Genomic DNA, 23,111 nt, shown 5'->3' on the forward strand with positions numbered 1-23,111 from the left:
TCGGAGACCAGCTCTGGGGTCACATTTCATTTAAATTGGAAAGAGAGCGGAGTGCAGCAGGGCGCTCCCTTTGGACACCTGCTAGTTGTTTACTTGGACAAATCATGACTTAACCTTGTAAAATGCAGGAAGCAGCGAGCAGCTAGAGAGTGAAGGCTAAAACCAGAGAGGGAGGCTGGTGGAAGAGTCGGGCGATGAGGGTGAAAAAAAGGAAAACGGGTGGAGGAGGGAGAGAAAAGGAAGACGAGCGAGGCGATTAAAAGCAAAATAAAGAAACAAGGTCGGGGGAACAGGACAAGAAAATGAGTCAATGACAACGAAATTGTACAAAGGTCAGTGGGAAAAGAGCGAGTGTGGAGGCGTGAGAGAAGAAAGTGAAAGAGGGTCAGATGGAGTGGGCAGGGAGGCAGGGGGATCGATAGCAGCAGCGAGACAAAGAGCCGAGGCGAGTGGGAAGCACTGGAGTCAGAGAGGTGCGAGAAAGAATAAACATTTCAGCCGAAGGATCTGTTGATTACAGGGGAACATGCTGCGTATGATGTTCCGTCAAGAGGAATAGTTCACACTCACTTTGTGCTACTGCCGTTTCCCACAGACACAGTTTGTACGGAGTTAGAAAATATAGAAAGTGACGTTTTAGCAAAAATCGCACAGACGTGAACTGTTCAGTGACCGCATATTCAGAGGATTGGCAGAAAATAAGAATTAAAATTAAATACTTTCTATAAATATAAATATTTACCCTTTCAGACAATGGTGAGACAATGTGATTTACTGTAACTAACCTGGTCTGAAGAGAAGTAGATGTTTCACAGTCACTATCATACAGAGATGTGTGATAGTGATGCAGGACAGTAAACACCATAGTTACAATTACAATACATACTGTAGTACTGACGCTGCGTATTCACAATACATGGACTTTTTCATTTCACGGTTGCGAGCAGGTAAAACAAAAACAACAACAACAACCAGTGACAACGCCGTAAATTGAATCGAGCGCAAATGTTTTTTTTCTGCTTAGCTCAGCACGAATGTTGAAAAAAAGGGGGGAAAGAAAAACATTTTAAAGCATTTAAAAGCAAAACGTCAGCTTGATGAATATGGGCCCTTGTAGAGCGTGTGAGAGCAGTGACCGAAGCCCGGCTGAGGATGCAACAGTACAACTGGCCCGCGCCTGCGTTGTAGAACTCAGCTCGATGAGCCATGGCCTCTCAGCAAGTGTCGGGACTCAATGTGGAACCTCTGACCATGAGAACAGAGCGGATGGCACTTGTTTTCGTGCGTGATGCTTTCAGGGGAAATCGGAACACTTTTTTTCGCACAGTATTTCCTTGCTTGTTTCCCTCAGAGCTGCTTTTATCGCCAACTGTGTCGTTCGGGTCAATGTTGGACCCAGACTGAGACTTCTCAGAATTCAAAAGCATATTTTTAGCCCGTTTACAGTAGCTGAACTTCCACCCAGACAAAGTCACAGATCCAAAAGTCTGATGCTAAAAGCGGTAAAACACTCACATGTGCCCAGACACATGGTTTAGTGGGCGAGCGTCAAGAAAGAGTGCAAAACAGCCTACAACCGGATTTTATGAAGACGAGACGAGAACAATGTCCTTCTCATAATCTAAACTAGGACTGTTCAAATAAAAAAATAAAAATGCTGTGCAGATTGAACAATGACGTCTCGTGTCCTACCCATGACGTAGATCTTGCTCCCTCGCACGAAGGGCGTGGCTCCGTACCGCGGCGTGGGCATGGAGGTCACCTGCTGCCACTGGTCCTTCTCGGCCTCGTACACCCTCACCAGGGCCTGCGGCGTGGTGTCCGCCCCCATGCCCCCCATGGCGTACACTTTCCCATCTGAGGAGACAGGGGGGAGGGACGCACGTTAGCGTGAGTTCCAGTCCAGGGTAGCGGCAGCCTGTAAACACTAGAATTATTTAATGTGCGAGATGACACATGCAAATGACTCGGTCCACCTTTAAAGACGCACACGTGTAAACAAACGCCACGAGAAAGCGGGCAAAGTGCTGAGTTGGCAAACAGGGCGCTCCGATTGAGATGCTGCAGAGGAGGAGATGGCGGCGAAGGACAGACGCAGGCACCGAGGGAAGCGAGGGACCAGAGGAGAGGGGGGTTATAGATCAGCAGCCCATTAGCACAACACAAAGCTGTGACATCTCACTGTGAATATCACAGAGCGAGTGCATCGGAGAAACTCAAAGACGCGGACGTAGAAACTGAAGCAGCGCAAGAGAGAGAGAGAGAGAGAGAGAGAGAGAGAGGGAGAGGGAGAGAGGGTGAGCGTCTCAGTCACCCAGACAGATGACAGATCCACTGAGCTGTGAGTTAAACTGTGAAGAGTAAAGCAATAATAAATCTGTCACTCAGAATGTGCGGCTGCCACGCTCAGCTGTTGTGACCGAGCAAATCCAATTTCACCGCTGTACAGTGCGCGGAACAAATGACGCAGTACAGGCACGTCCGGGACGCAGCGATGTACAGTACACGAGGCCCAAAAGAGACCCGCGCTGTAACAGTGGATCCGTGGGTTCGCAGAGGACCCGAGGGCCCGGCCCACCCGTACACGAGTGCAGCAGTCAGTCTGTTTAACCCTGTTCATGTTTCCACCAACCTGAGCAGCTCCGTGATGCAGGATGCACGTCTGCACGGGTACTGGTTCAAAAGGAAAAGCACTGGCGAGGCGTCCGTCAGAGCGAAGCGGTACTTGAGCGTTTACGGCGTTTACAGCAGCATCGTGAGGAACCTGGAAGAACCTGCACTCATCGAACCGCGTGCTTTAAACTTCCTCTTCTTCAAAAAGCAGCATGTGGAGATGAGAGCTCTACTGTGAATATGACCAAACTCAGTACAGGGTAATAAACCTGACTCATGTGCAAAGATATTTGACTCTATTTTAAATTAGGTTTGAGCAGTAGATGGATGTATTAGTTAAACAACAGTAGGAGTTTATGGTCCACAGTTGAAGTCACCTGTGACCTGCACCGTGTGTTTATTATTAAGCAGCTATTCTCTGCCTGTCACCCCAGGAGACACCATGGCAACCGCAGCCCCACTTTCCAACTTATTATTATGGGGTGGCCGTTCGGTGAAGCAAAATCCATCGGCGCTCCAAGTCAGATGTGTGAGTCACTACAGCACCTGGATCAGAAATAAGGAGTGACGCGGCGAACGGCAAATGTCGCCGCGTCAGCAGATGCGAAGGTCGACGCGGAGCTCGGGCTCCGATCGATACGTGTCACATCCGCTCCGTGTCCGCAGCGACCGCCGTGAGGCGAGCGGTGCTTTGATTCCTCCGCCTCTTTCATCCGTGGGTCTCTCCATTGTGACGACCTGCTACAGTACCTGTCCCTCGCCCTCCACGGCGCCGCAGCGACCGCTCGCTGCTTTTACATGACTTTAATCATCCTGCCTTTTCCCCTCTCCCCTCCTCAGACTCCTTTCCCCCCTCTGCCTGTCGTTTAATCCTTTTATGCTTCCCTTTCATCTCGTTTTTATTACTTCTCATCTTTTTGCGACCCCTCCTACTGCAGCACTAATGCTCAGTATTAGATAGATTTATGCAGAATAAAATGAAATACCCCACGGTTATTATTAACTAGTAACTCTTTTACTGGTTGCCTTTACTTTTCTGTCTCCATATGGATATCTGCTAAATGGCACCAATGAACCATTCAGGTTTCATTGAATTTCACTAGAAGCTAAAACTTTTACAGTGTAGGTTCTGTGCACCATGCACAGACTGTTGTGATTTAACACATTAACAGTATACTATTAACTAGTTTGCTGGATACTGTATGTATTTGGGAAACGTGAAAGTTAGCGCTGCCTCATTTAGGTTCATTTCTGGATTAATGAGCACAAAAACATCAAAGAGCAGGATCTGAGTCCTGCACCCTATTTTTGGTTTGGCCTCTGTGTAGGTTCAAGAAGCAGGACACAACAGCAGCTGATTATTTAGCAGTGGGTTGTGTTGCTTATTAAAATTCTGCAGAGTCAAAAATATGTTGTAAAAAAGCTCAAGGTTTAGCCCAAGGTTTAGTGTGTGAACAGGCATCAAGTGGAAATGAAGAGGAAGTAGTAAAAAGACAACCAGGCTTTGTGGCTGAGAATCTGTGGCTTCTTCTTCTAAAACATTAGTCAAAATAGTGCACAGTTAACACTATTTACATCCTACAGTAAAAGGACACACACACACACACACACACACACACACACACACACACACACACACACACACACACACACACACACACACTCAGAGCGGTGAATCAATAGTCCTGTCAGAATCTGACGACCGCGTTGAGGCAAGGCGGAGATCAAAGCGGCCATGAAAGAACACCAATCGAGAAGAAAAGCATCATAAATAACAGCCATAAAAGAAGCGGGTCAACCGCTCGCTGTTCCAATTCACGCCGGAGGCGGAACCGAGGTGAGAGCCGCTTTCTTCCAAGCGTCCGTGTTAATGGAGAGAAACAAAGACCTGCAGCGACATTTTAAGCGCTGAATTTATTCCCTTTGCACAAAGAGCGAGGACTTGACAGAAAATAGATTAGGAAAACTCATGGTGCATGACAAATGAACATGGGCTCAGAGCGGCAGCACATCAACATACGATCATTTCCAGGTTGCGTAGTAGCAGGACATGAACGAGTCATGTTTGTTGTAGAGCAGAGTGAACCCAGGGGAACGCTATGAAGTACAGATGTTGAGGTTCGGGGTCAGGGTCAGTTTCAGACACATCAGACGCACTACGAACACATCTTCTTTCCCTTTAATGCATACAGTGGTTCTGATCAAGCCTTGCAGAGCGAGTCAAACACTGCGGCATCTATGCTAATTGGGCTGCTGTGCCTCATTGTGTAGGAGCCCGTTGGATGAGGAAATTAAATCTATTTCACCTGTTCACACCAACGTATAGAGCAGGTCATGGTTCATGCATGACAACCCAATTACAGCACAGGATGCACATCAGCGTCGGAGCCACTTCTTTTTCTAATTGATTAGAAAAATCAATTAGAATCAGTGAAATGAAAATTAAATTTTGACACAAGCTGCAGTTGCCTCTTATGTACAAATGACAACTAATATTAACAACCCAAATTTTATTCGTCATTGTAATAAATTTGGGTAGTGGCTTCCTGTCTGTTTGATTTATAAGAAGACATATTTACAAAGGTCTCTCTGTAGAATAAAAGGATTAATTCCAAGCAATAAAACACTAATGATTATTTCATTATGTTTCTTCTAAGATAATCATTCTTCTACTTCACTTGTCTTCCTGCCAGAAGCACAAACCCAGTAAAACTACAGTCCACTTTGTCCAGAGCTTCGAGCTGTTACTGTGGAGTCGAGGCTCGTTCTTTCTGACCTTTTCATTTCTTTCACTGCTGTCGCGCTCTCTCCTTCACTCAACCCCAGGTTTCGCAGCCCAAACGCTTCACCTGTTGCTTGTGCATCTACTTGACTAAAGTGTCTTCCTGGAATAAATGACTCATGCGACGGCATTGCACCTGCCACGCTCCTGGAACAGTCACAATGACACTGGGAAAGGATTGGAGAAATCATAATTATTATCTGCCGGTGGCACCGGCCTCATTACGCTTTTTGCTGCTCTTGTTACGCTGAGACCCGGCAGCAATGAGCTCATGTCTTCTTTTCACTTCAAACTGTGATTTAAGAAATCAAGCACTCGGGAAATTAGGTTTCGGTATGAAGCCCAGTAAAAAAATGTTGATTTGTAGTTCAGGGCATGACTGAGTGGAGCACATATTAGGCTTGACAGGAATTAAAGAGTGCTAGAATGGAAGGACTGTTAATTACTGTGACAGGGACAAAGACAGAGAGTGGAGAGGAAGTGACTTGATTTAAACCCAAACTCTGACTGAAGTCATCGCTGAAGTCAATATAAAAACATCCTGTCTGATGAAATTTATTGTTTCTGTGCTTGAGTGCTTCATTCTGCCTTGTTAAGGGTCACGGTTTAAAGCATCCTGTTTGTGAAAACAGCGCTGCCTGAATCAGCCTCCAAAGCAAACACAGTGAGCGACGATTAGGATTGAAATGATATGAGAATCCAAAACATGGCTGCTACGGTAAGTTTCCTAAGGGTTTTGCAGACGAAGGCGAAATGAGGCTGGATCCCTGCTTGATAAACCAAAAGCCGCTTGACACGCGGAGGCAAAAGTGCTGACAGAATAAAACACAGCGAATGGAACAACTACCACAACCAATACATTCCCAAAGTTAAACTGCAGCGCTATGCAAAAGCTCCCAACAACAATGGGTTTTATTCTCCCTGCTTTTAAACCCACCTCACATCCCTAATGAGGCAGCAGCAGCCATCGATCTCGCCTGACAAGTGATGAAGCGCTTGTTGTCGAGGGGAAATTGGTTGATATTGATACGTGGCAGCCGGCGTTCTGTGCAGATAAACCCGTCCTCAGCGTTTACTGTCTGGGCCCTTCACACTCTCAGCGCTGCTGTGGAATTCACAGTAAGGAAGCTGGACACTATATGAAATATATGCAGAACAAGACTGAGTTTAGCCAAACTATGATGAAAACAGCAAAATGTCAACAGATCAACTCAGAAAGAAAATCATGTTCATGTAATTTTTACATTTAGATATTTTAAAAGTATCAGCTATAACATACATTTGATAAATGGAAAAGATTCTTCAGCCTAATTCTTTTATTTTTTCATTCTACAGGTTTTGCATTCACTCATTGAGAGGACGTGTAAAGACATTTCCTCCTGTCTTCCGTCGCCTCATTCTCTTTCATCTGCTGAGGTCTCGGTGGCAGGTTGTTGAGCTCAGGGCTGTGTTTTTGTGCAGCGTCAAGCAGCTAAACGCTCAAGGTGCATTCATGGAATTTGTGATATGAAATGCATCAGGCCCGACGCCGCCGAGCGCTCCTCTTCTGCAGAGCACCGCTCTAATGGAAGCTAATTGAAACTAAACGGTCCCCGCTGCCTCACAAACCAACCATCTGCAGCCGCCGGATCGCTTCCTCGCACGACTGGCGGACGCTCACGGACGCTTCTCGCCCTCTCAGACGTCGCACTTTGCATTGAAACGGTGGAAACAACTGGGATCGACTCTAATGAGCCCCCTCTGTTTGTTAACGGCGGCGTTCCTTTGTGCGCCTGCTACAAAGCAGATTATAATAGAGTGGAGTAGAGCCTGTGCCCTCGGCCACAGTGGGGACAGGCTTTTGTGGAGCAGCAACAAGCGAACATGCGTTTGTTGCCACTGTCAAAGGTTTGTTTATGGCTTTAGTGTTTTTTTAATTGGTGATTTAATTCACAACATGAATGTTTTATGTTAAACGGCCTGTTTTCATCAGGCGAGGATGTACTTGGTTGCACATAGATTTGTTCCTAATGGTGAATGGCTGAAAATGGGCCCTCGACACATAATGGGATGCGCACCTGAAGAGGACGTGAAGCAGAGACAGCTCCAGTGGATGTCACACAGCTCGTTTGGTCTGTTTACACGAGGCAGAGGATCGGTGGGAGTGACTAGCCGAGTGTGTGTGTGTGTGTGTGTGTGTGTGTGTGTGTGTGTGTGTGTGTGTGTGTGTGTGTGTGTGTGTGTGTGTGTGTGTGTGTGTGTGTGTGTGTGGATGGCAATGACGAGGTGGCTATGATTTTGTGCAGACGTGTCCTTGTTTGTCTAACGTGAGGTAGTGGACATGTATCCAAAGTGACAGCAGGGCGCACACACACACACACGCACACACACACACACACACACACACACACACACACACGCACACACACACACGCACACACACACACACGCACACACAAACACACACACACACACACACACACACACACACACACACACACACACACACACACACACACACACACGCACACACACACACGCACACACACACACACAGCTCAGTCCACACCTGCATTCCTTAGGCGACAGCATTGTCTGCACACAACCTCTTCCACCACCTCTGATGCAGATGCACGCGCTGTCTCGCCGCTCTGATCTGCCCCCGTTGTGCGCGCGGCGGCGGTGATTGTGTCGCGGTGCCTGCGCCGAGCTGGCGGGCTGATGACAGCGCGGCAGGCAGCCGGCGCGCGTCACACGCGCTGACAGAACAACATCATTAGCCGTCACTCGCCGAGTGTCGGCGCCGGTGGAGACGGTGCCGCCGAGCAAAAACAAATACGGATCCCGAGTGGAGTGAGTGGATGCTGAAGTCCAATCAATGGGAGCGCCCATACAGTTTGAAAAGTTGCCGTGGGCAACCGGATACTGTGCAGCAACACAACTGCACAATCACTGACGCTCGGGAGAAATAATTACTGAATATTGACATATATAAATAAAAACAACAGGTAAAAAAGAGAATATTGAAAATAATTTGTGCCCAACAGCTGGAGGAGCAGCTACTGTGACCCTGATTACCAGTGACTAACGCCGGCATGAATTCCAGGGACGTGCTTGACAGCTCCAGTCCTCGGCGAGCTTCCAGCTCTACCTCGTACCACACAGACTTGATAAAACATCCCAGCGGGCAAACAACACTGCAGTGCGGTGTTTTTGTCTTGCACTGTGTTTCATCAGTGGAGCCGGCCGGAGAGAAGCGCGTGTTGTGATCGCATTCGGTCACCGCGCGACTTGTCGAAGCGTCGCATGGGGAAGGATAAGAGGATGCTGCTCATCCATCCATCACTGCGGTCTATGAGAGCCCTCTGAAAAATGCTAATTCAATGCATTCACCCACGTGAGAGCACCCAACGTGCAATTGTCACCATGCTGTGCAGGCAAACAAGTATTTGGGCATAAAATAGACTTTGTAGCAGTCAGAAAGTAGAGAAACATGGGTGCGATTTCTTATACATGCAGCAGAGAAGTCTCCTCCTTTAAATAAATGCTGGTCACAAAACAAGCGGCGAGCATCTGCTACAGTAAAAGCCTGGGTCTCATCCATAAGCCGCCGATAGCGTCCTCGGCGGCGGTGCCCGATCGCGCCGTGCGCTCCCTCCATGCGCGTAATCCTCAGTAAGCTCCGCGGTAATGCAAGTTTTGATGGGATCGTTAGCTAATGTTCCGCCGAGGCTTTTACACAGCTGAGCGCGGCTCCAGCGGCACAGCGGAGCGGAGCGGGACAGATGGCTGGAGCGCTCACTGTGTGCAGCGGATCCCAGCACCAGCTCCAGCACCAGGGCGACTGGTACAGTCGCTCATTCAGGGCGTCAAACGCAACACCAGTGTGTGTTTAAATCTTTAGGGATCCTTAGAACTTCTGAAGCAGAGACTTAGAAATGGCTTCACAGAGTTTAGAGCCGTACAGTAAGTCACCCCCCCCCACACACACACACACAATTTGCATTAATTACATTAGACCTTCATTTTATGCAAATGCGGTGCAGTCGGTGTGAAGTGCTGCCCACTCGAAACCCACTACGCATGCATTACAGACGAGGTCCCTCTGCGGACCGAGCAGAGCGGAGCAGAGCCGGGAGGCGCCGAGAGGCCGCGGGGTCACATCGGGGTCCAAATGGGAATGCGCTTAAATGGGAGGGAACTGTAGAACATGAGCACATATGGAGCAAGCTGAGTCGGGTCCCACATTTGGTGACTTATTAGGAGGGTTTCCTAGAAAATGTGCCCAGCTGCGATAATAGCACTAGCAGTAGCAGGTACAGTAAACTAGACCCACCTAATAATGTTTACCCAGAGTCAGAGTTCATCGAGAACAAATCATTTTCCTGTCTATTACCTAGTTTGTGTCAATCTTTTACCTGATAATAGCAACCTGGCACACACTGTATGTGAGTAGCACTGGTGGTTCAGGCCCTGTTTTATAACTACGACCGTGGAGTCAACTGGAGTCAAACCAGTCACACGGTCTCTCCTTGGAGGAGCAGAAGCTGAAACGTTATGGTGTTAAGCTGGTGGAGGCGACTGCGGATGGCGCTCTCCTTGCGACGCCAGGCTCGTGTTCACATCACAGGGAGCCATTTTTAGTCTTCCTGCAGGCGGCGCGTACGGCAGACGCCGGCGCAAGAGCGAAGATGAGAACCAGAGACTGACTCGTGTAAATTGTTTATGTGGGACCAGACTTAGGCCCACGTGATGGCGCTGAGCTGCTCAAACTGGAGCCACCGAGATCCCCAAACAACCTCCACCTTATTAGAACCATGAGATGAAACAAGTACACATTAAAGATGCATCCAGAGTCACACGGCGCGTAACAAATTATTCCCTATTATAGTGACGTGCTTCCTGACAGTGGCCATTAGTGGACAAAGGAGTGCTGCTAAGAATTCACTGGCTGCCAGCTTTATCTGCTCAGAGGAGGTCTGAGTCGTTTGTCAGGAACAGAAGGTGTTGGAGGATCCAGAGGGAAAAGACTCCGCAGGACGAGATGTCCAGAAAAAAGTTTCTGTGCTGGAATTAAATTGAGAGAATCCCCGGTTGACGTTTAAAAACGTTACAGCTCAGCTATTATCAATCAAACCAGTGCTGCTCAGTTCTCATTATAAACATAGAAACGTATGGTTGACATTTACATACTCGTGCTGTATATAAGAGTAAAACCAGGGGAAGGTCTGTACATACTGTAACATGCCAAGCTGAATTTTGAGTGTGAGTCAGTGGAGGCAGAGGAATTTACTATGAGACACGTGCGTTTTGAATATCTTGGCTGCGGTACAGGACGAAATGTGCAATTATTTATAGAGCAGCTCAGCACATGTGCTCAGGAAAGGGTGAGCTACTGTAGGAGACAGTCACGATTGTGTACGCGAGAAGCAGTAAAAAGTCTCCTTCCAGCGTCCTTGTACATCCTGTAAACATTTCCTGTTCCAAAATACGAAGCCCGGCCCACCGATGGTCCACCTGATGAAGAAACTGAGCATTTCAAAGGAAAACATTTGCGAAATGGCCCTTAAAACCAACGCTAAGGCCTTCGGTTCAGACCAGGACGCCGGCGCAGGAGTCCATGGTAAAATCTGTAAAGATGCGTCTGACGCCAACTTCATTCACCAGCCGTCCTCTGAAGAGACACAGCCTTCAGGTGAAATGGTGTCTGGGCAGGTGGGTCAATTGATTCCTCGTTTTACTCAGCCATAATCAGGATTCGTGGCCTCATGCGGCAAAGAAAAGATGAATATCTTTTTTTTTATGTGGTTTTGGAACTCTCGCTCACCGGGGAGAGCGAAGCAGGAAGACAGAGGCGAATGAGAAAGAGGCCGCAGGAGCTCAGGTCCTTCAGCGCCGACACCTGTACATCAGCAGGTGGGTGTGGAGAAAAGACAGCAAGGCAGAAGCCACAGTGTGAGAGATGACACTCATTAAGCTGATGGAGAATGCGACAATCTGCCACAGAACCTTCCAGTCAGAGCCTGAGACCCTGTTTAAAATTAAACAGCAGACATCACGCGGTTCAACAACAGAAGCAACGTTTATAATATTTTTCTCTCCTGAAATGACACGTGACGCGAGGGAGAAGTTGAGTTGAAGCGATGAATACAGCAGCGGCCTTGTAACCGAATCAGTGCATAATGCATCAGTGCCACTCATGATAACAGCCATGAAACCTGCTAAATTAGCTCCAGTGCCTGTTGAACTCCGCCTGTCATCAACACCACTGTTCTGCATCACAGCCGAGTCGGACGGTTTAATCCGCGGCAGCGCCCGAGTGACGGGAAGCACACGGACACGACGGCTCCATCGCTCATGAGTAACAGATGAAGATCGGCCGCTGCCGCTGACACACGCGTGTCCCGTCAACACGCGTGTCAGCGGCCGTTCATTCTGCGTCAGCTGGAAGTTGAAGGACAGAGTCTCGTTTTTTCCAGAGGGCCCTGAAGTGTCCATATGAAAAAAGGACTTAGTCGTTAGTGTGTGTGTGTGTGTGTGTGTGTGTGTGTGTGTGTGTGTGTGTGTGTGTGTGCGTGTGCGTGCGTGTGTGTGTGTGTGTCTTAATGTCGCAGCACAGAGTTAGTGTCTGTGTTTATCTAAAGCTTTTAGAAACAAATGAGTGACGGTAGAAAGTCAGACTCAGACTCCCCCAGACACATCCTCAAGAGACTCTGTTATTGTTGTGCAAAACAACAGAGAAAATGGACCTAAATGCACAAAATCCAGTCACTTTATTGATCTGAGTACGTGTAAATGCCTAAATCAGAGAAGATTCAAGCTGCAGCAAGATGCTTCTTTTGCACCCTCAGTGGCTCGAAAACAGCATTTTATTCACACACATGCAGACGCTAACAGCTGTCATTGATTACACTGCTCCCTGCCTCACCGTCAGCACTCATCTGGGCTCGGGTGCATCTTCAAGCAGGTCCAAACCCTCCACGTAAACATCTCACGCGCAGCATTGCGCCTTAAACACTCAGAGGTCGAGAGGTCGAGGTCGAGAAAGAGCAATCCACGTCTGCCTCGTCAGCGAGGATTCGTACCAGCAACCCGCTTCTCTCGTCTCTCACCAATCTGCCTCCAGATCAGTCTGTCGTCCTATAGGACGGCTGGCGCCGCCGTCCTCGTTAGAGCTGCGATCTCTCGCTCCCTCCAGCGCCGACAGACGCCCACACCTGCCGGAGCGCCGCCGTCAGACAGGCTCGTTCCACAATGCATGCAATCAACAGAGAACCTAGCCGACGCACGCACACACACACACACACACACACACACACACACACACACACACACACACACACACACACACACACACACACACACACACACATGCAGACGCAATCAAGTGCCTTTTGTTATAGCCAGGAACTAAGCAAATGAACCTGGGGCACATCTCAGGAGCTAAAACATGTGGCCTGCGTTGATGTGTGAGGCATAAACACTCTCTCCTCCACTTCCCCCGGTCTCGGCTCCATCACGATTCTCCGGCCGAGGTGTTGGGAACCTCGTACGGTACAGTACCTGCATCTTGATCCGGGAAGCGGCGATAGCTCCTACGTGCGCCGCTCGCTGGCCTACATTTCACGCCAGACCGGTCAAACGCTACGGAGAGCTCATTCATATTTGATGCAAATGCGTGATAATGAATTACCCATGCGGCGCCACGCGGAGCGGCTGCATTGTCGCGTCGGGGTTCAGTGTGCGCTTACAGTTGCGACTGCGTTCGTTATCAGAACACACAGGGCTGTTTGGACTGAGGGACGACACAGTCAGTCTGCTGAACAGGATCGGCACCGGGGGCGCGGGAGACGACGTTCAGGGTCGAACCCCACTCGCCGCACGCCCACACGTGCTCAGAACCGCTCGGATTATCCCAGAAGTGACACGCAAAAACCACAACAATGCAGCTTTTCCTGCCTGTCAGTTGCGTTTCTTCCCCTCTCAGATCTCTCTCTCTCTCTCTCTCTCTCTCTCGCTCTCCCTCGCTCTCTCTCTCTCTCTCTCTCTCTCTCTCTCTCTCTCTCTCTCTCTCTCTCTCGCTCTCTCTCTCTCTCCGCCGTGTGCAGAGGCTGCTCCTGAAGCCTCCAGCTCCGTCTGCACGGCGCTGCAGCCTAAAGCCTACAGTGTGTTTCCAGCCTCTCCCTCCAGGACCTGCGGATGCTGTAAGCCAATTACAAGCTCCAGCAGCTTCTCCATTTAGAAGTGTGCTCTGAAATCAGAGCGACACGTACGGGGATCCGTGCAGCTCCTTCTCCTTGGGGCAACGTTCTGGTCTTCTTGTCATCTCCGTGTCCTCGGGGTAACGTTTGTTTACTGCTGATATCTGCTTGATCGACTGTTCTACCTCGTGTGCACTCGGCTCTCGTCCTCGTACTTAGATTGTGTTTTTGTGACCTCCCAGCTAAGGTTTTCCTCAGGTAAGATATTTGCTGAATGCAGCCCACGTTAGAGCAGATGTTTTAAATGAGGGTGATTTTGAAGCACCGCTGACCCAACGAAAGCCCAAACCTCGATTCTCTTTCATTTTCTGAGAGAAATCAATAGAACATTCAGGTCTAAATGTTGCTACATCTACATTAAAACACTCCTACCATCCAGAACACATCTGTACATAGTGGGTGTTAATGACTATTACTCAAACCGACTGGTCACTACTAGACACACACTCACAAACACACACACACACACACACACACACATCTGGGAGAACATCGTCGCTGTGGAGCCAGTGGCTCCATGAAAAGTTGAAGAGCCGGAGGCAACGCGCTGCTGTGTGATGAACAATGACAGCGAGAGAGGCTGAGGAAAGGGGGGCAGAGGCAGGTGAGGGAACAGGGTCGGCGACGAAGAGGAGCGGAAGCTGCTGCAAAGGCACGCGGGCAGAAACGAAGCGGAAGCGATGCAACGACGGGCGGAGCCGTAAAATGTCTTCTCTGCCGCCGCCGCCGACGGTCGGAGACGCATGAGACACGGACCCAGGAAGAAGCATTGGTACAGAGCCTCTAAAAAAAATAAAACAGAACAATAAAAGACGAATCTTATTTTAAAGGTCGGATGGTTAAAGTCTAACTGCAAAAAAATAAGTGGAGAGAAACTGTTAGATTGAACAACGATAGCGTTTAATTTAATTTGGCCGCTGAGCCCTCATTGCCTCATATACTGTACAGTAATGAGAATCTAAGCGTCACTGTCAGAGCGTCTGAGCGAGGCCACAAACCGTTCAACTGGTAATTTGAGCCCTTGGAGAAATGGAGTCCCGCGTGCAATGAAATTGGATGTGGTATAATTTACCAGAGGGGAGGTGAGAGGAGTCAGTGTCTGGTCAGTTTATTAGGAACAGTAATATAACAACATAATATGAAAACCTATAATAGGCAGAATGTGAAGTCAGAAACTAGAAAAAGTAATTTCTCGAGAAATTACGTGGGAGAGCTGATCTGCTGCCGCAACGATGACAAACGCTGATTAAGCTGCTGACGTCAAAAAGTTGACTACGGCAAAACGATGAAAACGATGAAAACGAGAAAACGTTGACAAAGATTAAAACGATGACAAAAGATGGCGATTAAAAAGATGATGATTAAAAAGATGACCAAGGTCATACTATGACAATATTAAAGAGATGACAATGATTCAAAAGTTGACCACGGTTAAAAGATGTCAAAGATTAAAAGGTTGACCAATGTGCATTGTTGACAATCATAAATAAGCTGACTATCTTTTTGATTTGAAGAAAGTATTTGTAAATAATTACCTAACTGTGTAATATTTTAATAACTAGTAGAAATTTACCAGTCAGAAACAAAAATCTTGCCATTTAGGTAATAAATTACATTGGTGCTTTTATTTTGAAAGGATTTAGAGGTTGTGTGTGGGCGATTACTAAACTATAAAATAGTCATTAGATAGTCAGAATTTATCATTCAATAGCAAGAATAGCCCTATTAAAGCAAAGATTTAGATTTAGCCCTTTCAGAATAAAAGCACCCTAATAAGTTTGAGTGGCTATTTACTGAACTCTAAAGTAGTCCCATTAACGATTGGTAAGTATTCAGAACCACAATTTTTTTTAATCAATCTTGCCATTAAAGGTAATAAATTGTAATTGGTGCTTTTATTTTGAAAGGATTTAGAGGAAATGTGTGGGGGTAATAGCGTAACTGTCAATTAGTCTTTAATTACCCATTCAAAGGCAAAAACAGTGCAGTTAAAGCTAATAATTGGCATTGGTGCTTTTATTTTGAAAGGATGTAGAGGAAGCACGTGTGGGTAATTACTAAACTGTTAATCTATATTTAAACAGTCATAATTACCCATCTAAAAGCAGAAATATTGCTATTAAGCTAATTATTTGGCTTGGTGCTTTTATTTTGAAAGGATTTAGAGGAAGTGTGTGCTTAATTACTACACAATCCAATAGTGTAGATGAGTAACCAGTAATAAGCATGGAACTGCTGTCTACACTGAGCATCAGGAGTTTGACCTGTCAGTGAAATCTGCAGCTGCGCCGTCGCCATGGAGACGAAAGGCGGGAAAATCAGGCTCACTCTGCTCTGTAAAAGCAGAGTTTCACCCTGTATAAACAGGCTTGTTTCAGCTAAACCATGATAGTTATCACAAAAATTATTTCATTTTACGAGTCCCAAGGCTTCAATGAGCAAATGGTGTGAATTTTATGTTTAAGGACAAAAGCTTGTAGCCACAGTGGCAATTTCAAAATATGTCTCCTCTGTTTTTCTCCCCAGACGTCTGCCAAAAATTATCATTAGAGTCAATGGGAGAATTTCAGGATCTCTCTGCACTTTGAGGTCCATAGCGACTAAAGTATAGGTCTGAGGGTATATCCAGACACATCATTAGAAAGAAGACAAGTATGACTACGATTTAGTGAAGTAATTACGTTGATAGAGTAAAAATTGTGGCTGTAGTGACGAGTTAGAGACAGAAGTTCTGTCTTAAAAAAGCGCACCTTCTCACTGTAGCTGTGACATCACGCACTCTAACAGACCCAATACACACTAATGGAAAAGCTGAAAATTTAACAAAAACCACACCATATTTAAACGCTCACTAGTCGAAAAGTATAGAAGATACGACAACGCTGATTTACGAGGAGAAAGTTGAGCGATGATGGACGCTTTTGAAGTTGAAATGACGTTTCTACGCCAAAGTATGACGATGATAGACGCTGATGAAAAGAGGGAAGTTGACAAAAAGTTTAACGATGATTCCCATAGACGACCATTATAAAAAAACGATGAAAAAAGTTGAATAACGTTAAAAGTTGAAAAGCTGAAAACATAAAAAGTAATAGCCCACATCTCCTAAAGATGACACACGTTTAGAAAGTTGAACGACGATTCTACGATGAAGCGTTAAAAAGTAGATAGCAATCAAAAAAAGGGCGGAATAAGTAGAAGAAGAATAATAATAATAAAGACCGAAGATAACAATAGTGTGAGAGCTGTTCAGCTCTCCCACTAATTATTTTAATTCTATAAAAATGGGAATTGATTGACATTATACTAATTGCCTTATGCGTTCAGATTGTTTGAAGCAATGTGGTGTTTGAGCCTGTCAGATCTCCAGTTTCACTTCCTGTTTTAGTTTAGCAGTTTCCGGTTTGTCACATCACTCTGCCTGCGCTAACTTTACTCCCGGTTTTTATTCACGCACCTGTACCCAATTCATCATCACTCCCCAGGACATTTAAGCACCACCTGTGACAGTTGTTATTCGCCAGATCGTTGATTCATTGTTCTCACGTTCCAGCATTTCTCTAGTTCAGCTTATCCTGTTGTCGACCCTGTTACGTTTTTGACCATTGCTTCTCGCCTGATCCTGACCAATCTCGTAAGTCACTCTGTTGCTGAACTCTGCTCGTTTCTGGACCTGTCTAAGCCCGCCGATTCTGTTCCTGAAGATCTGAGCCCTTTCTGGTATTGACTCACGCCTGTCCTCGGACCCGATTTCGCCTAACCCCTGTGGTATTGTTAATCTTTGTCTACCTGTGAATGACCTGGACCGTTTTGTGACCTGGATTCTGTCATTAAATACTTCCTTAACTATATCCACTGTCTACCGCGTCATCGCTGTGCATGTGGGTCCGATCCTTGCCGAAACCCGACAGAGCCACAATGTTCCTATTTGAGCTGTGAGTCACAGAAATCAGCAGATTAACAACATGCACTAGTCACTTTCTCCTCAGCCGCCACCTTTACCTCCTTTTGAATCTCTAACCCTTCATAAAACAAGCTAAGTAAGCAGCAGCTGCTGTAGCTCTGAGCAGCGCCGCAGCGAGACGTTCCCGAGCGCGACCGCACGTCCGCTGCCTCCTCCCGCCTTCCTCCATCTTCCCTTCGCTCCTGCTCACACCTTTCTGCCACTCGCTCACTTCCACTAAACAGCAGCTCTGCCGTCGTCCGTCTGCCACCGAGAGCCTCTGCTGTCGCTCCTGAAAGACACTGACAATGAAGTGTCAGTGTCTTTCACACACACGCTGGTTCCAGAACATAAAGAGACTCCTTCTACATACTCAGCTGGCTGCTTTTACAGTACATTAAAGAGCTCGACACAATAACTCTCCAGTCTTATTTCTCCTATGGACTGCAGCAGGTATAAAGAATCAGGACGATGCATCAGACCGATTTGCTCGCGTTTCTACATTGTGCAGCTGTGTAAATTGTGACCAGCAGGCCACCAGGCAACATCTTCCTACATTTAATAATCATCGCATTGAGTACAGTAAGAGTGTGGACGGGTCTAAATCAGGCCACGTTTCCCTCATTCCCCTCTGGCAGACTTCGTCAGGTTTTCCTCCATCGCCTGAATTCTTGATTATTTACCTAAGGGATGCTGATATTGATGCACCAGCAGTGAGAGAACTCACTAGATCCAGAAAACCCATCTTAGCTGCTTTTCAGTTGCTTCCTATTAGGGAAATTACAGTTGCAGAAAACGCTGCTGAGGCGTTAGTGGAACCGCCCGCTGCTGTGGCGTGAAACCGAAATCAAATTCTGGTGGACCGATTCTGAGAGCGATGCTGAGGAAATTGAGGCAACAAGCAGGTCAAGGAGGTTAACTGGCTCCAGCTACGAAACAAAGGCATCGGCAGGACGATCAATAGAGTCCGTTGATTAGTGATGATGAACTCAGCCCACTGTCCTGACCCGCGTCACAGCAGTGCATCATTAAGGCCTTGTGGTTTGTTACAGCATCCCTCAGTGATGTAAAGGCTTCTTTATAGAAGCACCAGTATATTTCACATACAGTATTGCTACAATAGTCACAACAATATTATGTCTTTTTTTTAACATTAAGTTAAGATTAAAACTAAAATGTGTTTGGCACCAGAAACAGCAGGAGATCCAGAGACTGTCTCCGTCAGCTGGTACAATGCTTAACTCGCGCGCTAAAGCTAAAAAAAGAGGGAAACAAGCCATTAGCGTAGCATCATATTAATGTCATGGATGAACAGAGTAGAATGCAGATCCCCTGGGAGGAAAAGAGGAGCGCGTCTTCAAACATTAACCATATGATTATGGTTCTTCAGCATGTGGAGCAGCTGTCACTGCACAGTCTCGGGAATAAGTCCGGAATCAAAACGCAGCCTCTGATCTAATTATGAACACGAGCAGATCTTCCGAGGGGCTCTTGTGAAGAGCTGCGTGAAGGGTAACGTTGCGCAACGCGGGGCTGTCAATCAAAAGATCAGAAACAGGAAGTGAGATACATGTAGATACTGTAGCTTCTCTTTCACATACTGTATTGAAATATTATCTATAATAAGTAGAAGAGGAAGAAGAAAAAGAAAAGTAATAAACAGACACCCAGAGAATAGAAAGCAACTTAAATGTCAACCTACAGGTTTTTTATGTTGTATTATGTTGTTGTATTTACAACAGTCTCGTTTGCTAGCTGCCATTAAACATTCCTGAGTTTCCCAGATGCTCAGGAGTCAGAAATAACAGCTCTCAAACGCTGGTACATCTTAGCTCTCAGCCTTAGGAACCGAAGTCAGAGTGAAGAGCGAGGGCTCCCGAGCTCACAGTTATTGATGGATCGGGGAAGAAGGTTTTCCCAAAGCAGAAAGCTTTATCTGCCCAAAAAGAACTCTGTCACATGCTGCAACTGGGGAGGCCACAGACAAGTCTCCAAGCAGCACAGATGCTGAATATTTCAAGTGGCTAAGAGGTGAATCACGATGTGTGTGTGTGTGTGTGTGTGTGTGTGTGTGTCTGCTGATCAAACAACCGTTTGAACCAGGTCCTTTCATCAGCTGTGCCCTTTAACGCGGCCGTGCCTCCACCACTTCGCATTCCGACCTCCGCCGTCGTGGCCTCACTGCCACCATCACCTGCATGGCTGCTGCTCAGCCACGGTCGGCCTCCGCGTACGGTACGAAGGACATCCGTCAGTCCCGCGCCGGCGGGTTTCCCTGCTGAGTCGGCTCTATTCTCTGAACCATCTGCTGCCTTTTTCTGGCTCTTTCGCCCTCCGCGTCATTCTCCCCACTCGGTTCCAGCTCCTCCCGCCCTTCTGAAGCTCATCCTGTGGTCCGGTGCTCCGTCAATTACTGCATGCGTCTGCCTTAATTCTAAATAATTACACAGTGACTTTGGTGCTTTTGAATCAGATGCTGAAGTTTTGGTGGAGGTCTGCTACCGTCATATAGATTTCTGCCTCGGCTCCAATTTACTTGAGCTGTTTTTCACGTTTCACACGGAGCTCAGCTGACACATGCAACAACAGTCTCTGTGTCACAGAGGAACAGTAAATAAGGCGTCATCAGTCAGGTGAGTGGGTAAGATGCTGCAAATACACGAGGGAGAAGGGACGTGTGCAGAGAGGGAGGTAGATTTAAAGTCGCCTCATACGGTTTTCATCTATCACTGACAGAGCAGATGTGTGAATGCGACGCAGCGAGATCAGATATAAAAAAAATAACATTCATCATTGAACTCCGTCTGCACTGTGCGTTCCCGTCTCTTGACAACATGACAGTGGAGGACTTGCAGGGGCTTTTACTGTGGGATCTCCAGCCGGCAGCAGCGACATGGCACCGAGTCCCACTTATTCTGGTCGGAGTCGTCTAATCCATGTTTTAGTGGATACACACTTGACTTTAAGTCTGGAATGTCACATTATGCACATACATGGTCTCAGCTTCTCCTCACTGCCAACCTTCCACTATTCTGTCAAAGTTAACAATGGACAGTGAAATGTGTCAAGACTCAGGGACAAAGGTGAGCCGGCATAAATCTGGCTGACACCTGATGTACCATTCAATTAAACTGCCATTGGATCAAGTCCTGTGGCAACATAAGCAAGGAGGAGCTGGGAATCAAACCGCCAACCGTGCAGCTGGTGAACAACTATCTTGACCTTTTCCAGACAGAGTAAACAGAAGAAACCCTGCTGTTCTGCCCAGTGGGGCCCCAGAGACTGTTTCCTGCTTTGCAGCTATTCTAATTTATGACTTTCTGGTCACCTCAATTACAGTGAGACTCTTTTCTCTTGTTTTTTGATATATGGAAATCGTGTAACTTCACACACAAGCAGTGTAGCGAATGTAATGTTTCAAATGCAGCCCCACCTGAAGAGCATGTGGGAGAGACAGAGGATGCTGGATGAGCAGAGGAATGCACACTGTGATAGCGAAACCCAAGTTAGCAGGGAATAACGAGACATCACAGCGCTCTGAGCGCCCCGGCACGCTGCTATAAATAGTGCACGTGGGTCTACGGGCGTGTGTGCGTGTGCGTGTGTGTGTGTGTGTGTGTGTGTGTGTGTGTGTGTGTGTGTGTGTGTGTGTGTGTGTGTTACTCACTTTCAGAAGTCAATTATTTGTGGAGGCTGTGAGCATAGTGTGCACTGCTGCCGCATCACCCAAAGGCGTCATGAATTGTAAAATATTATATTATATAATGGCTAGTTGTTGTGTTCCTCCATACAGAGGAACGGGCGCCTGGTAACATGCATATACATGACCATACTGTAGCGCAGCACAGTCCTTCCAGCGGACCCCATCCCCCGGGGCTCCCTGCATTATTCATCCAATTAACTTCTCATGGGCTGGAAATTCCTCCCCGATGTTCTATCAATGCATGCAGCACACGCACGCGCGCACACACACACACACACACACACACACACACACACACACACACACACACACACACACACACACACACACACACACACACACTGTGTAGATGACATCATCTCTGTGGGATATGCTCGCAGATTTCTGGAAGCAAAAACTCAAACTATGCCTCCAGACTGAACAACTGCTGCTCCAGGAACAGCTGACTCTAACGCAGTGTGATATTGTCTTGTATACTGTACATATAAACAATGTGTAGCAATGTGTTGCTTTGATTAACAGTTTCCTGCACGTTCTCAGTAGAACCAAACCAAATATTGCTGTATTCCTTGATCTCTCTAATAACAAAGCTTTCAGCGCCTCAATATTGTAGGTGAGACCTATAGTGAATCATTGCTGTGGGTCACACTTCGAGGCAAAGTGTACAGTATGTGCAGAAACAACCAACACTCATTGACTGCCACAGTTACAAAATGATGGATGGATGTCTCTGAGAACCGATCATTGAGTTTCCCTTCTTGAATTTTCTACAGAATTTAATTAACTGCGTGCTATATATAAATTTGAGGTAACGTCTGTTCGTCTGTTGCCAGTGGCTAACTTGGTTTTTGAGACCAGGCAGGCGAATTTAAGAGGAAGACAGAGAGAAGAAAACAATGTGATGAGCTCCTGCTTCTGTTCTATTCAAATCTATTATTTTATATAACTATTTTTACTCATTGTCATTTTTTTGTTTCCAATTGTGTTTATATGAGGCCTAAATTTCTCCAGATGGATCAATATAGTTTCATCTTATCTTGTGTACTGTGTTCCACTTTGTCCATTACGGGGATAAATCAATGTTTGGAGAAAGTGAAGAGGCTTCAAAGAGACTAACATTCATTTTCAAGACTACATGCTATTTTCTCCTGTTTCCACTACATTAACATCCCATATGAATCCAATTTGAGTCCTTCGAGAGCTGTGGCCTGAGAATGAGAGGCTCTGTTTTTGTTTTATTGACTGCGGCAGACCTTAAACTGGGTTACACAGATTAAACCTGGGTTTATTCTTAGGTAGATATTTATCACTATGGCCCCAAAAATACATTAGAAATAATAAGACTGCACCCACTGCTACTGGACGAATGAGGCAAAGATCTGTGTTTACTACAAGATATGGTGCTAATTAGTTCTGCAGCTACTAGGAAAAGAAATAATCAATATTCAACAGCCAAAGTCAGTCCCAGACCCAGATCCACCACCTGACAGTTCTTGACTTATTATCTTATGCAGGAGCAAATGGATGCAGCCAGGATATGAATAACAAAGTGATGGGATTACACTGGAGGAAAAGATGGTGGTCGTGACGACGTGAAGCAAAAAAACGGAGCCTAAATGTGTCTCTATGGCAAAGAGAGGACAGACACCACTCAGAGAGGAACACTCAGACTCAGGTATGGGCTAATGTGACGTAGCATATACCTCCACACGTCCCTGGCCACTTAATGGCTGAGCTGAGAGAGTTTGCTTGACAAGGCAGAAAACACATTAGCTGAACCACCGATGGAACTTCTTTTTTGCCTAAGAACATGGTTTCTGCCCCATTAAA

At 46.7% G+C, this 23,111-nt stretch overlaps 1 protein-coding gene across 1 annotated transcript in view; it reads right to left on the minus strand.

The window, feature by feature from the left end:
* Positions 1-23,111, minus strand: part of LOC114859452 (kelch domain-containing protein 8B-like) — a 67,988-nt gene that overhangs the window by 22,269 nt on the left and 22,608 nt on the right. The window contains exon 4 of the mRNA XM_029157608.3: positions 1,693-1,857. Coding sequence (XP_029013441.1) covers positions 1,693-1,857 — 165 coding nt within the window. The remainder of the gene's footprint in view (positions 1-1,692; positions 1,858-23,111) is intronic.

Source organism: Betta splendens, chromosome 7 (assembly GCF_900634795.4).
Source record: "Betta splendens chromosome 7, fBetSpl5.4, whole genome shotgun sequence".
NCBI lineage: Eukaryota > Metazoa > Chordata > Actinopteri > Anabantiformes > Osphronemidae > Betta > Betta splendens.